This window comes from Pinus tabuliformis, chromosome 3_1 (genome assembly GCF_031772625.1).
Source record: "Pinus tabuliformis cultivar Carrire ecotype Pingquan chromosome 3_1, CPIR1, whole genome shotgun sequence".
NCBI classification, from domain to species: Eukaryota; Viridiplantae; Streptophyta; class Pinopsida; order Pinales; family Pinaceae; genus Pinus; species Pinus tabuliformis.
Window position 1 is genome coordinate 738221044 of NC_142301.1, and position 15251 is coordinate 738236294.

Genomic DNA, 15251 nt, shown 5'->3' on the forward strand with positions numbered 1-15251 from the left:
TAAGTAATATATGGCTTTTTCGTTTGCAGATATGTTCTTTTTTCTATCCAAGATATCACAACAAGACAAATATTGATATTGTAGAAATTGTTAGAGGACCTCATTGAGGTCAATTTTTCATATGTTCTACTTGATTGCTACATTCTCATGAGAGGAAGGCTTTAAATACGAATTAATATGTTACCAAAACAAATTATATTCAAATTTTATACATATAAAAGACAAAAAGAAATGTCAATTCCTTCATATGATTGTTACTTAACTCTATTGTGGGTAGGCTACATGAAATGTGATTGGAAAAAGGATGGGGAGACAATATAGAGATCATGTCTTGGATATGGTTCACTTGTTGTTGTAGATCCTTCAGGCACATCAACCATTGACTTTGGAAATGTTTCTAGTAAGTATTCCTATGGTTCTTAATGTTGTGATTCTTTCACCTCATGGATATTTGGGCAACCAAATGTTTTAGGAATGCGTGATAAGATATCGATGGACAGGTAAACATTTTTTTTATAATTGCAATGTCCATTCCATGATATCCTCTCTTTATTGTTTGATTGTATTTTCAATGTTTATTTCGATTTTGCTTTACATTTTAACTATGAAATTGAATGTTCTTGGTATTATGTCTATTTAAACAACAACCAAAGCTTAAAGATGAAATTAATATTACACGATATTGATTGAAATCCTTTTAACTGTTTTGTATTGAAAGATTTTAATGATTATTAGAAAAAGTTTACTTTCATGTTGTTATTTGAAAACATGTTGTGTATATACTTGACCAAGTTCATGCATCAGACAACAAATTTTTGTTGCGAATAAAATGACAAAGATTAGACATCACACCTTAGATTATTTGTTTTAACAAGTTATTTATAGCTTGAGATTTTTAACATGTAACTTAGTTGGCATGATTGTGCCTAAGCTTTCCCTGAAGGTTGAATACTAAGTTACTAAGGTGTTCTTTTCTATGGTGACTTTAATTTATTTATACAGGTCATCTAGCCACATAGTGGCCACTATCGCTCAACTGAAGAAAACTTGTTCGAGTTTCTTGCTTTTATGGGGAAGAATGGCTTTAAAATTTTTGATGTTGAGGTATATGTAATATAAATCCTTTATAGTCTACTTTCATTTATATTGTAGTGTTCATCGTCTTTCATGTCTTACACTTTGCATTCTAGGTTCTTTTGTTTCCAGAAAAGGAACTCAGTATTGATGGTAAGCAACAGGATTTGAAAAAAGAGGAGAACACTAAAACTGGAGTGGAAAATGCAGAAAGAGAGAGAAGATAACCAGTCTAGTGGTATCCTTAAAGCCAATATCCCACATAAGACACACACATAGAGACTGATGTTCAAGTCTTCATAGTTGGTGAATTCACCTACAATGACTTGACCACACAATGATAATGTTTTATAGTGATGAAACAACATTTCATGTGTAAATTGTAGTCCAATCAATGTTAAGTTAGAAACTCATATTATAATACTTGACATTTCATATAATATAATTTCTATGGTTGAAATTATTTATAGTTGCACATGATATTGTTTAGTATTTTAACTCTCCTCAGTCAGGCTCTCTGACTCTCCGGATGAACTCAGATGTGTCTTTGCCCAGAATGGGCTCTATTCCCTAAAGATAGGTTATAAATGGATGATGTCCCAAAAAGGGTGGGGGAATCCAGATTGGTGGTTTAAACCGCTTTGTAAGTTAAAAGGGCCAGCCAAATGGAGACTGTTCTTCTGGTGTGTTCTGCTCCAGAAAGTCCCTACTTGGGATTTTCTTCAAAAAAGAGGTAGGATTGGTGTTGTATGGTGCCCCCTCTGTAAAGATAGTGTTGAATCAGCTCAGCACTTGTTCCTTTTTTGTCCTTTTAATACTAGCCTTTGGGCCGAAATGTTAAGGCTGCTAAAAATTCCTTTCAGATGGGAAGGGCAGGGGCTCTTGGAAGCTTGGCAGAGGTGGTGGAATGAAGCCACAAATGACAGAGAGAGATCCATTCCACTTCTCATTACCTGGGGGACTTGGCTTGCTAGGAATCAAGTTATTTTTAAGGATTCTGTTTTCCCGATTGGTCGTCTTGCCGCAGAAGGAGCTGCTATTTATGAAAGTATCCCTGTTCCACTAGATCCTCCTACTACTAGAGCTGTTTGCCGAGAATTTATCATATATACAATGCCATGGGGTTATTTTGATGGTGCCTCAGATATTAATGGTCGTTGTGGAGCTAGTTTGATTATTCATTTATCAGAGGTTAAGGTTGTTAAAGCTTCTATCGGTCTTGGACAGCGCTCCAATAACTTTGCAAAATTGAAAGCCCTACACTCCCTTCTTTGTTGGCTTATCCTTAGGAATGTGAGAGAAGTCCAGATCTTTGGGGATTCAATGAACGCTGTGAATTGGTTTAACGGGACTCAACAATGCAGGAATTTCATCCTGCTCCCTCTGCTTAAAGAAGTCTCACGCCTTAAATGTCATTTCTCGGAGATTTCTATCTACCATATCTACAGGGAAAGAAATTATGAAGCTGATCGTCTTTCCAAAGAGGGTGTTGATCAATATTCAGGGTCCAGGACAGTTTTGGAGGAAGAAAATGGGTTGATTCGTCCGCTCGAACAACCCATTTTTGCTTAAGTTTTGATTTAACAGAATCTGTAATGTTCATGTACATAGTTCGTTTTCTTTTTCTCTTTTCGTTTATACTTCTTTCCTGAAGCTTTTCTTCAGGGCTCATGAGTTTTTTCCTTCAAATAGGAGGCCCGGGACGTTGGGAGCCCTCACTGTTTTGTCCCTATTATATGAGTTTCTTTGGGGATGTTGTTCGCTGCTCTTTACCTTTGTTTTCTCAGCCTCTACTTGTTACCAGATCCTCTCTGCGTGAATCGTTTTCCGGGAGGTGTGGATTCTTAGGTGGAGGCGTTATGATCCATTTTCTTGGTTGATGAGACTGATGCGCATCTACTCTTTTGGGTTGTAATGATTATCAGTCGTGACTTCTTTTTTCTCCCATCATGGAGAAAAACAAGTCTGCTTGCAATGCTCTGCATACACTTTGTAACTATCTATTTTTAATAGAAGGTTCGCTATTTTTCATGTGGAAAAAAAAAACATATGTAATTTTAAATTTTCATACTAGATGAACCAATTGACATTGTATGATGTTTTTTCAATTTAGTCGCAAAATCATACTAATTAATCTATGTTGATTAACAATGAATACATAAAATCAATATAAAACTACTAAATTAGTAGTTTATATTGATTAATGATGAACACAAATAAAATGAATATATGACTAAATTAGTCGTTTATAATAATTATTAATGATAATAAATGAAATGAATATAAACTACTAAATTAGTTGTTTATATAATGAATCTGAAACTACCAAAAAAATATAATTGACTATTATAAATTATTATTTCCTCATTACAAATGACAACTAAATTTTGCATATATATGACTATTAGTAGCTAATCTTCATTATCTTATAACATGAAAAAAAATTAGTCATATTTCTTTGGTCATTAATTGGTTTCAAACGACGTCTAAAATTTGCATACATATATGACTATTAGTAGCTAATTTACAGTATCTTATAACACGACCAACATTTTGGTCATATTTCTTTGGTCATTAATTGGTTTTCTCAGATGGTCATATAGTAATATATTTTGTTGTATATTTGGTCATTAATTGTGGCAATTAATGACTAAATCAATAACTAAATTAATGACCAAATTTATGACTAAATATACTTCTAGATGATAAAATTGAGACCATCAATTAATGACTAAGCTAAAAATGACTAAAATATGGTCACGTTATAAGATATTGTAAATTAGCTACTACTGGTTGCTGATTGAAAAACAGTAATTTATATGCAAATTTTAGTCATTGTTTTAGTAACTAATTAGCCATTTTGTACTAGTGTTAAGGCCTTTTGGCTCAAATAATTAAATATAAGTATTGTGGTACCCTCTCCATTGATGAAAAGATATGATCAGCCTTTAAGAAACCTAGAACTCTTATATTATTTGGAAATATACAATGACAACCTTCCTCACTCTTGCTCGAGGAAAAGGGTCTCACAAATCCAAGTTACTGGGATTCCCTCCTAGTGATACAATGGATAAATGGGGTCTTTACTGTAAGGAATTTCATGCTTAAACGATTGTTTAGAGATACAAAGAAATTATATGATCTTCATTTTCTTACATCACCTTTACACATGTTTACAAGGACAAGTCAAGAGCAACAACAAGGACCATGGGAGATCCTTGAGTCCCAATAGGGACAACTTAATTCTTATATTCATGAATCCTAGTTTTAACTTTTTTACTATTCTAAATTGATGGTTGATTGTCCTAAATGTATCTAAGATCATTGTTATCACTTTTTTTGTACCAAGATTTTTGTGTTCTTCATATATTATCTTTCATGCAAAGATAGTGGTTACTCAATAGCTAGACATATCCCTAATCTACTTAAAGATAAATAATTTATTTTCCTTTTCATTGAATGTACACATAATGTGAGAATATTTTCTTAGAAATAGATCTCCATCTCCATATATAGGTCATCTATTCAAAATGTTTTACAACTATTTTTGGTGTTTATAGGACTTTAGGAAACGTTCATGATCCATTTCTCTAAGGCAGATGTTCTTAAGGATGAATATCATATTACTTTCATGATTTCCCATGTGACATTCATCACTAGATTTAGTCCTTAGATTTCTTTATGTCTTCGAAATTCAGAGAAAATCCCAAATTCTTTCTCTAATTTTTTTCTTAACTCCTATATAATCATTAATCACATCTTTCATAATATATTATTACTATCTTATCTTTATAATTTAAATGCATGGTAAATGTCTATAGGCATCAAAACATTTACTTCATGATAAAGCCTAGAACAAGAAAATAGTAAAAATTAACTAAATTATAACACAACTATTATTATTATTATTATATGAGTTAAACATAAATATATTTAAAAAAAATGTAATAAGATTGTTAACCATCCATTTGCACTTTACCATGGAGATTCTTAACCTACAAATATTCTTTGCTACAATACTATGGCCCAATATAATGGCTTACTAATACCAAATGCCCAAACTACCATAGCTCATTTTCATGTGACATTTTTTATCTAATCAATTTATTAAAATGACAAAAAAGACATAAATGTTTTTGAAATAAATCTCAACATTTAGTTTATGACTATTACCGAGAATATTCTAAAATATTTTTAAAAAGTTAAATCACTACCATCCACAATTACATTAAAATAAAACCCCTATTCCAAAATAAACACACTTACCAACATACTTATTATAAAATTATAATTTAATTAAAAATAAATAAATAAAAAATAAGATTCAAAATTAATTAGAAAACTTGCTCCAAAATAGAAAAAATTACATAATATTAATTTTTAAAGTTGTTTTAATATTTTTCAAAACTGTGACTCGGTGCAAAACCAAATAAAAGTACGCTCAACATTCGAAACCATGTCAAATTTACCATCCAAAAGCGTTTGCATATGCCCCAAAGACAAATAAAACTGACAATGGACATACAATAACATAAAAATACAAAACAAATAACTGGACATACAATAACATAAAAATAAAAGTTTCAATTTAAAAAAGGTAAGTTTTTGAAAGCAGCAAAGCTCAGCACTTATGTAAGCAGCATTGAATTTGACTAAGCACATACCAAGATGGTTCTCTTAAAAAAAAATAGTCGTAAAACGTTTAGAGTTTCTTTGTAAAGAACGGACTGGGCACTTCAGTAAACGACGTAGAACATTTAGATTTTTCCTTTTTAAAGCATAGGCTCAGCATGGACGTCATAGATTACGTCTGCACTTTTTTCAAGTTAGTGCTGTGATATGTTTGCATATGTAAAATATATGTTTGACTACGTAACCAATTATCTATTTAGACTCATGTAAAATATACGGTTGATTATGTAACCAATTATGGGTTATCTGGTATTTTTTCCTGCCATTTTTCAAATTAGCATTGCGATGTGTTTGATTTTGTAAAACACATATTTGACTATATAACTAATTATCTTCCTTAATTCCATAAAATATATGTTTGACTATGTAACTCATTATTTATATATTTATTTAGATCGGTAAAAAAATTGAGTATAAACATGAGATTTTTTGAGACATTTTTTTTTATCACTATACAAGTTGTATCATTCAATATAAAAATCATTAAATATATTTTATAAATAAATCAAATAATTTTCAGCAAAGAAAACTTTGGTAACGGGTGCTTTTATTTGAATCAATGCATCAGTGCATTTAATTGTTTAGCATAATTATGAAAAATTAATTTTAAATTATAAGGCTAAACACACTACAATGATTTAATGATGCTATTTGGAAGAAGCACATCGATGTGTTATATTGCACCAAGAGCAATAATGAGCATACTAGACAGAAACAAAGGTGTTATAATATATTGGTGCATTGTATTATTCAGGGAGCACTGTTACATTATATTACAAAGGGTGCACCACTGAATAACCATTAAAAAAAACGGAAAGGCCAATATGATTTGGATCTAATTCAATAAGTAATTCCTTACTTTACATGTCAAACACTTAAAAAAAAAAAAGATATGGTTTGGATCTAATTCAATAAGTGATTCTCTACTTTACATGTCAAAAGCCTTATATATAGTAAGTACACAAACCCATTAATTTTGAAATGCTTAGATTTGAAAACCCTCATTGTGAAGTGGTAGAGAAAGTTAAACTCTAAGGTTTGCAGTAAGAATGAAGGATTTAAGGTAAGTATTGAATTTTTTTGTTTTTTTAATTTTAATTAAATTTAAATAGAAACAAAGATCGTAAAAATTTTACTAATTTATTTTTTTTATTTTTTTTAATTATGAATAAATCTAATAAAAATTGTAAAATATTTTAACACTAAAATTTAAGAATTTTTCTATTCAGGGTTTTCATTGAATCACCATATCCTTAACTTTTGATCTTTCAACCTATCCAAAATATTTTGCTGCTCCATAGTAGTAGTGCTCCCAGTATGTCTCTCTTCCCAATGGTCTCTCTTTTAATTAAACCCTAATAAAAATTGTAAATTATTTTATTAGTAAATAAATAATAAAATTTTAAAATTTACTATGTAATTTTTTTAAGGAATCACCATAACTTTCAACTTTTGATCTTCTGAATAATTCCTCTTCTCCAAAGTATTCTGCTGCTTCTAATATGTCTTTCTTGCAAATCACTCCCTTGAAATTTTGGGTAAAATAATGAAATGGTGAATATTTTTTTACTATTTAAAAGACTATGAAATTAGATTTCAAAAAATCAATTGCGGCTAAGCGTTTTCTTATTCAATTTCTCTGCAGATATGATAGTCAAGCTTTATTAAAAAAGTGCACCAACATTTTCATAGCGCCAAATTTTTCAATGCATCGACATGAAACATTTGTTTTCCCTAAATTGTGAATAAATTTAACAGAAATTGAAAAATATTTTAACAGTAAAATTTAAGAATTTTTCTATCCGGGGTTGTGAGTGAATCACCATACTTTTCAACTTTTAATCTTTCAATAGATCCAAAATATTTTGGAGCTCTACAGTGCTCCCAATACGTCTCTCCTCTAAATGATCTCTCTTTTAATTAAACCCTAACAAAAATTATAAATTCTTAAAATAAACAATAAAATTAATATTGTGATATGTTTGATTTTGTTTGACTATATAACTAATTATCTTCCTTAATTCCATCAAATATATGTTTGATTATGTAACCAATTATTTATTTAGATTTGTAGAAATAATGAGCATAAATAATATCTACACTCTTTTGTAAGTTGTGTGTGGGGATTGTTTATAGTTTTTCTGCAGTTTTTGAAATTAATATTGTGATATGTTTGATTTTGTAAAACACATGTTTGACTATATAACTATTATCTCCTTAGCTCCGCAACCACCCTTCGACTCGCGATTAAATTTCATGTTTCTTCGGTGTATTTGTCTATTTTAACCCTGTTTTCGTTATAAAGTTTACACGTTTCTTTGAAAAGGTGTCTCGATTAGAGATAGGATAACATCCCGCTAGAAGATATCTTAACAAAGCTAATATGTGCTTTGTTTTAAATATTTTTAGTCAATTTCGTCCAAAGATTTATGGGAATTATAAGTTTCTATTATATAATCCGAAAAATCGTAAGTTTTAAAAATATTAAAAATATAGTTTAAATTTTAAAAATAAAATATTATATTACTTAATTTTATTTAAAAAAAATATTATTTGATTTAAAATATTTTATGTAGTTAGAATGAATGAAGGATATTTTAATGTTAATGAAATTAAAAATAGTTTATAGAGCCATTAACTTTCTTGTTTTTGTCTTTTGTAATTTAATTTTTTTCTTATTCAAATTGATGATGAGTTGATCCAACCTTCTAACAGTGTTTTTACTGAAAATAAAATACCAAAGAACCGATGTTAATATATTGTCGTAATTGCCTTTAATGTCTCTAAAAATATCACATTCCAAAACGAAATGTTTTTCTGATTCCATTACCCCAAAAGTGCAAAAAGTACACACCCGTTCCTCACAGGTTTCTTTAGGTGTTTTCTACCGCCTAGTTTCACACCGAAGTTGATGCCAGTTAGTTCTTAATTGAGCAATAAGAATATTTTCTCTCCACAGAATGCTAGCTCCAATATATTCTTTTCGCTGGAGATCCCAAGTGGGGTTGAATTCTGAACATAGTACTTCTTCTTTCTACTTAACTCTTTTCCCCATATATGCTTACAATATACTCTTTTCGCTAGAGATCCCAAGTGGGGTTGAATTCCGGAAGATAGTACTTCTTCTTTCTACCTAACTCTTTGCCCCATATAGGCTTAGGAGACTTTTCCATAACAAAATTCTTTAGCTCCTTGCTATTTGTGGGACATGCATTAAGGTAAATATTCCATTTTTGCATCCATTTGTTGTTTTGCCTTTTCCATAACTTTTTTCTTTCACTCATGTGCTCATTGAAGATAATTTTAGGCCATCTACCTACCTCCATTTACTCAATTTTTTTTAGGTAACTTATGAACTTGGAATAATGCTTACAATAATATATAGGTAAGATTATTTTGTTGATTGCTAAATTCTGTTGAGAGATTTTCTCAATAAAACAATGTTTTAGTATGAAAACTGTTGAACCCCATAAACACTATATATGTAACATGTAATTAGGTTTTGAGTAAAATAGTAAAATTTGATTGGAGTAATATGTGTACAATGTTTGTAAATCAATTTTTATTTTTTTTTGGGTTCCTTATTATATAAGAGCCCATGTGAACCTGAGTCCCTCAAGAGAGGGCCCAAAAAGATGTAGACACGGATAGCAAATCAATCCTTTATACGTCATTAGATTAGGGTAAGCAAGTGAAAGTACAGAGTTGGGTAAGTGTGTAAGTACATACTTTATTTTTCTGTGTGAATTAGAGAGTTGCTTGTAGGAAAGGCGTCGAAATGTAAGTGATTTGGGAACGTGAATGTATGCGTGAGGACTCTGTAGAACAACGAAGCATATCACATTTGCGGACAGTGAAGGGAGCCTTCGTCCAGCGCAGAGCTGCCATTGAGTAATTCTGGAAATTGTGAAGGTGTTAAATGGAAATGTGGATCCCTTGAGTTTTCAGCATGAAACAGAAAAGTTCATCTGCGGCATCCATTCTTAGTCTACCTACACTACTAATTTGTTCCTCATCATCACGACAAATGATTGTGCCATTGTTATCCTATTGTAATTCTAAATGGGTGACCTTCGCCGCATTGTTTGTTGCGGAGAGTTTTGTTGTTAGCATATCCATCTGCAATCACATGTTGGGTATACGACCAAAAGTCCCACATTGACTAGAGGTGGGGAGGATCATGGATATATAAGGATGGACAAATATCTCCATTGGTACGAGGCCTTTTGGGGTAAGTCCAAAAGCAAATCCATGAGGGCTTAGGCCCAAAGTGGACAATATCATACCATTGTGGAGATATGTGGTGTCCAGAGTCCTTACAATATCATACCATTGTTTGAAGTGAACCTGCCTGCGTGTGAATGGGTTAGTACTGAATCCTCCCCTCGAACAAAGGACCATCGAGCCTACCCTCAAACGATTATCCATCCGTCCACTCTCTACCAACCAGGATTCTCCGCTCCAATGCGTTGGAAGCACACGCCTTACATGGAGCACCACCTACCTCGAGAGCTTGCTCTATCCCAGGTCAACTCCTCTTCACCGTGTTGGGGCCAGGACACGTCCATGAAGAATCCGGAGCACATCGCCTGTCTAACCGAGCTCATCCACGGATCCCATCGTGATATTACCGGGGCTCACCACCTTCGTTCGACATTCCGAGGATTCATCCACTTGGCTAACTTCGGGGCATGGCTCAAACACGGTGAAGAGGAGTTGACCTCGGATAGAGCAAGCTCTCGAGGCAGGTGGTGCTCCATGTAAGGCGCGTGCTTCCAACGCATTGGAGCGGAGAATCCTGGTTGGTAGAGAGTGGACGGATGGATAATCGTTTGAGGGGAGGCTCAATGGTCCTTTGTTCGAGGGGAGGATAATGTATTGCACTTTGACTGTCACAAAGTAACCTGATGTTATTCTGTAACCTACCAAACTCACCAAGCAAACCTTTCAACCAAACCGCCTCTTTGCAAGCATGAGAAGCAGCAATGTATTCTGCTTCAGTAGTAGACAAAGCAACAATGTTCTGTAGCTTTGACATCCAGCTTATAGCTCCACCTGCAAGAGTAAAGACGTACCCTGAAGTTGATCTTCTCTTATCCAAATCACCTGCAAAATTGGAATCAACATATCCACAAACAAATTCACTACTCTTATTGTAAGAAATACAATAACAACTTGTGCCTCTCAAGTACCAAAGCACCCATTTTACTGCTGACCAGTGTTCTTTACCCGGATTTTCCATGTACCTGCTGACAACCCCAACTGCATGAGAAATATCTGGTCGCGTACACACCATCGCATACATCAAACATCCTACTACATTGGCATAAGGAATTCGAGACATATAATCATTTTCTTCATCTGTATTAGGACATAAACTCGAAGAAAGCTTAAAATGGGAAGCTAAAGGGATCGACACAGGCTTCACATTATCCATACCAAACCTCAAAAGTATTTTCTCAATATACTTTTGTTGTGATAGCCACAGCTTACCATTGCTCCTGTCTCTGAAAATCTCCATGCCCAAAATCTGTCTTGCTGCTCCTAGATCTTTCATATCAAACGTCCTTGCCATCTGAGTCTTCAATCTGTTGATTTCTTCAATGCTTTTGCTTGCTAAAAGCATATCATCAACATATAACACTAAGATAATGAACATGCCATTATTTAACTGCTTAAAATAAACACAATGATCATATTCACTTCTTACATATTTCTGACTCAACATGAAAGAATCAAACTTCTTATACCACTGCCGAGGCGACTGCTTCAGGCCATATAATGACTTCTTGAGCCTGCAGACAAATTTCGCATTGCGATGCTGAACAAACCCTTCCGGTTGTTCCATATATATTTCCTCATCTAAATCACCATGTAGAAATGCAGTCTTAACATCTAACTGTTGCAACTCCAAATCAAACAAAGCCACTAATGCTAACACAACTCTAATTGAAACAATTTTAACCACTGGTGAAAATATCTCATGAAAGTCTATGCCAGCTTTCTGAGAAAACCCTTTTGCAACCAATCGAGCTTTGTACCTGTCTTCTGTATCATTCACACCCCGTTTCAGCTTGAACACCCACTTTCATCCCACAGTTTTCCTACCTTTGGGAAGTTCAACCAGATCCCACGTGCCATTCTTACCTAAGGCCATCATTTCTTCCTTCATGGCTGCTTTCCATTTGTCACTATTTGAACCTTCTATAGCTTCCTGATAACATAAAGGTTCATCATCATTAGCGATCAAAGCAACTGAAGTAACATGATCATCATACCTTCTCGGACGACGTTTGATCCTTGTAGATCTCCTTAAGAATGTTTTTGGTGCTTCTACAACTGGCTGTCTATCAACTGTAGGAACTTCTTCATGATCGCCATCTGAGACCTGTTCATGTCCTCCATCTGAACCCTGTTCATAATCTGATTCTGAAACCTGTTCATGACTAGAATCTGAACTATGGTCGTTATGACTATCATTAGAAATGCTGTCAAACTGAATATGCTGGAAATCAGATACATCATCCTGTTTCAATCTTCTATCTACATCTAACTGTACAAGAGAGGATTCATTAAACCTTACATCTCTGTTGATGATGATTTTGCGGGTAGTAGGATCCCACAATCTAAATCCCTTTGTTCCATCACCATACCCAACAAAGATATACCTTTTAGAATTTGGATCTAATTTAGTTCGCTGATGTTTAGGCACTAGAGCATATGCATCACAACCAAACACTCTGAGTTTAGAATAGTCACAAGGGTGTCCTGTCCATACCTCTTGCAGAACCTTGCAGTCTATTGCCGTTGATGGAGATCGGTTTATCACATAACAAGCAGTTGCCACTGCTTCCGTCCACAACTCCTTTGGCAACCCGGCGTTACTCAGCATACACCTTGCTCTTTCTAGAAGAGTCTTGTTCATGCGTTCAGCAACTCCATTCTGCTGAGGAGTATAAACCGTGGTCTTATGTCTCTCGATCTCTGCATCCTTGCAATAGCTGTCAAACTCCTTGGAGGAAAACTCACCACCATTGTCAGTTCTTAAACATTTTATTGTTCTACCAGTGTTGTTTTCTACCAATGCTCTAAACTGCTTGAAAACTGTAAAAACATCAGACTTCTTTTTCAACATGAAGACCCAAACTTTCCGAGAAAAATCATCAATGAATGATACAAAATAAGACGAACCACCATATGAAGCTGTAGGAGCTGGACCCCACACATCTGAATGGATATAATCAAGTATGCCTTTACTAGTATGTTTGCCTGTTTTAAACTTTTGTTTACTTTGTTTACCAAACAGACAATGTTTACAGAAATCCAATTTTCCAGATCTTAGATTAGGAAGTAACTTTCGGTCAGCCAAAATTTTCAATCCTCTTTCACTCATATGCCGCAATCTTTGATGCCATAAGTGAATGGAACTACTGTCATGTTCAGACACAGACACATGATCTGACCCAGTTCTACCTTCTAACTGAAATAGATTTCCTACTTTCTTAGCTTTCATCACTAGTAAGATGCCTTTGTAAATTTTCATAACTCCACCTTGAATTACAGTTTTATATCCATTTGAATCAAGTGCTCCTAATGAAATCAAATTTTTTCTTAAATCTGGTACATGCCTCACATCAGTTAATATTTTGGTTGTGCCATCAAACATTTGTAGTTGTATGCTTCCAATCCCAACAATATTACATGTTACATCATTACCCATGTACACAACACCATCATCAATTGACCTATATGTTTTAAACCAATCTCTATGTATACACATGTGGTTAGATGCCCCGGAATCTAACAACCAATGTTGATCATGTTTTGAAACATTAACTGACAATACTTCATCACTCATACCTCAACCAGATACTGAACCTGTATCCGTGGTGTTGGCTTCCTTCTTTTCTGTCGAAGAGCCTTCTTTAGCAGCCTGCTTTCGCTTCCAGCAATCCTTTTTCAGATGTCCAGCCTTGCCACAATGCCAGCACTTCACCTTGGGCTTCTTTCCTTTGGATTTTGAACGAGAGTCGCTATGCTTTCCCCCGGAGTGTCTCTCTCGTGAGCGACCTCTGGCCATCATTACCTCTGATGTCGAGGTGTCTGCATTTGACCTCTTCCTCGTCTCTTCAGCCAACAAGGCTCCAACAACATCGTCAAACTCAAGAATTTCTGATGTACTAAAACTTATGGAAGTGACAAAGTGATCCCAGGATTCAGGCAAATAACATAATAGAGTTATTGCCTTATTCTCTGAATCAATTTTCACATCTAGACTGTTTAATTGCACCAACAAGGTATTAAAAACATTCAGGTGATCAGCAATTGAGGTACCTTCTTTCATCCGCAAACTGTAAAGCTGCCGTTTCAGGAGAATCCGATTTGTCAAAGATTTCGTCATATAGAGCTTCTCAAGCTTCGACCATAAGCCTACGGCGGTTTTCTCTGACACAATGTTAAACAGAACATCGTCCGCCAGACATAACCGGATTGTGCTCAGAGCTCTATCGTCCATCTCATCCCATTCATCCTCCGTCATGGAAGAAGGCCTTTTGTTTTTCCCCAACAGTGCTTTCGCCACACCTTGTTGAACCAGCAGATCGTGCATCTTCACCTTCCAGATCTCAAAATTATTCTTGCCATTGAATTTCTCAATTTCAAACCGGGCACTTTGAGTTTTCGCCATTTGTATCAACAAAAAAACACAATAATCTCCAATATCCAACCAACGATTTAAAAAAAAAAAAAAACAAAATTGCCTATGCCTTTGTTTTGACACAACAAAAAACTGCCTTATTACAGTGGACCTCCGCCAAAAAACAAAAAAATATTTGTTTTATTAACTTTTGTTTCAAGTATCCTGGAAATGTCGTGGGAGTACTGTATTGAAAACTCTGGTTCCCAAAATATATACCCCAATATATTTTTAACACCCCACCATTCATATTACTCCACCACTTAACATACGTTAACCCACTTTAAATTCCACCATTTACACATGAGTTTCAACCTTTTTTTCATTTTAAACATATATATGTAAAAAATCCACCATTTACACATGCGTTTCAACCTTTTTTCATTTTAAACATATATATGTAAAAAATCCACCATTTACACTTGCCATGACCTTAACATGGTATATATATCACATGCGTTAACTTTTTAAACATATATATAACCATAACGCATATATGGCAAACTACGCCGTTTCTTTTATACCGTGTATGTTTCCATTATATATATTCATGCTGGTTTATAATATGCAGGTTTTGTTTAATGAAATCCACGCTGATATCAATCCATACCCCCACTGTTCTAAGCTTTTGAAACTTTTGTATTTAAAAAAAAACAAACAATTCACAGCAGAAATATGTATTAATGTTGTTTACCTCTACCAGCGGACATCACCCTCCAGGCCGCACCAACACTCAGCGTTCTCCACGCAGGTCCAACATTGTCTCAACACCGTCGACCCCCACGCCGTT

General features: G+C 34.1%; 1 protein-coding gene across 1 annotated transcript; it reads left to right on the plus strand.

Annotated features, from left to right (window-relative positions):
• Window positions 1-1908: 1908 nt before the first annotated feature.
• LOC149189458 (uncharacterized) lies at window positions 1909-2646 on the plus strand. The gene has a single exon (XM_089410244.1). The coding sequence runs from the start codon at window positions 1909-1911 to the stop codon at window positions 2644-2646; it is 738 nt and encodes a 245-aa protein (XP_089266370.1).
• The last annotated feature ends 12605 nt before the right edge of the window (window positions 2647-15251 follow it).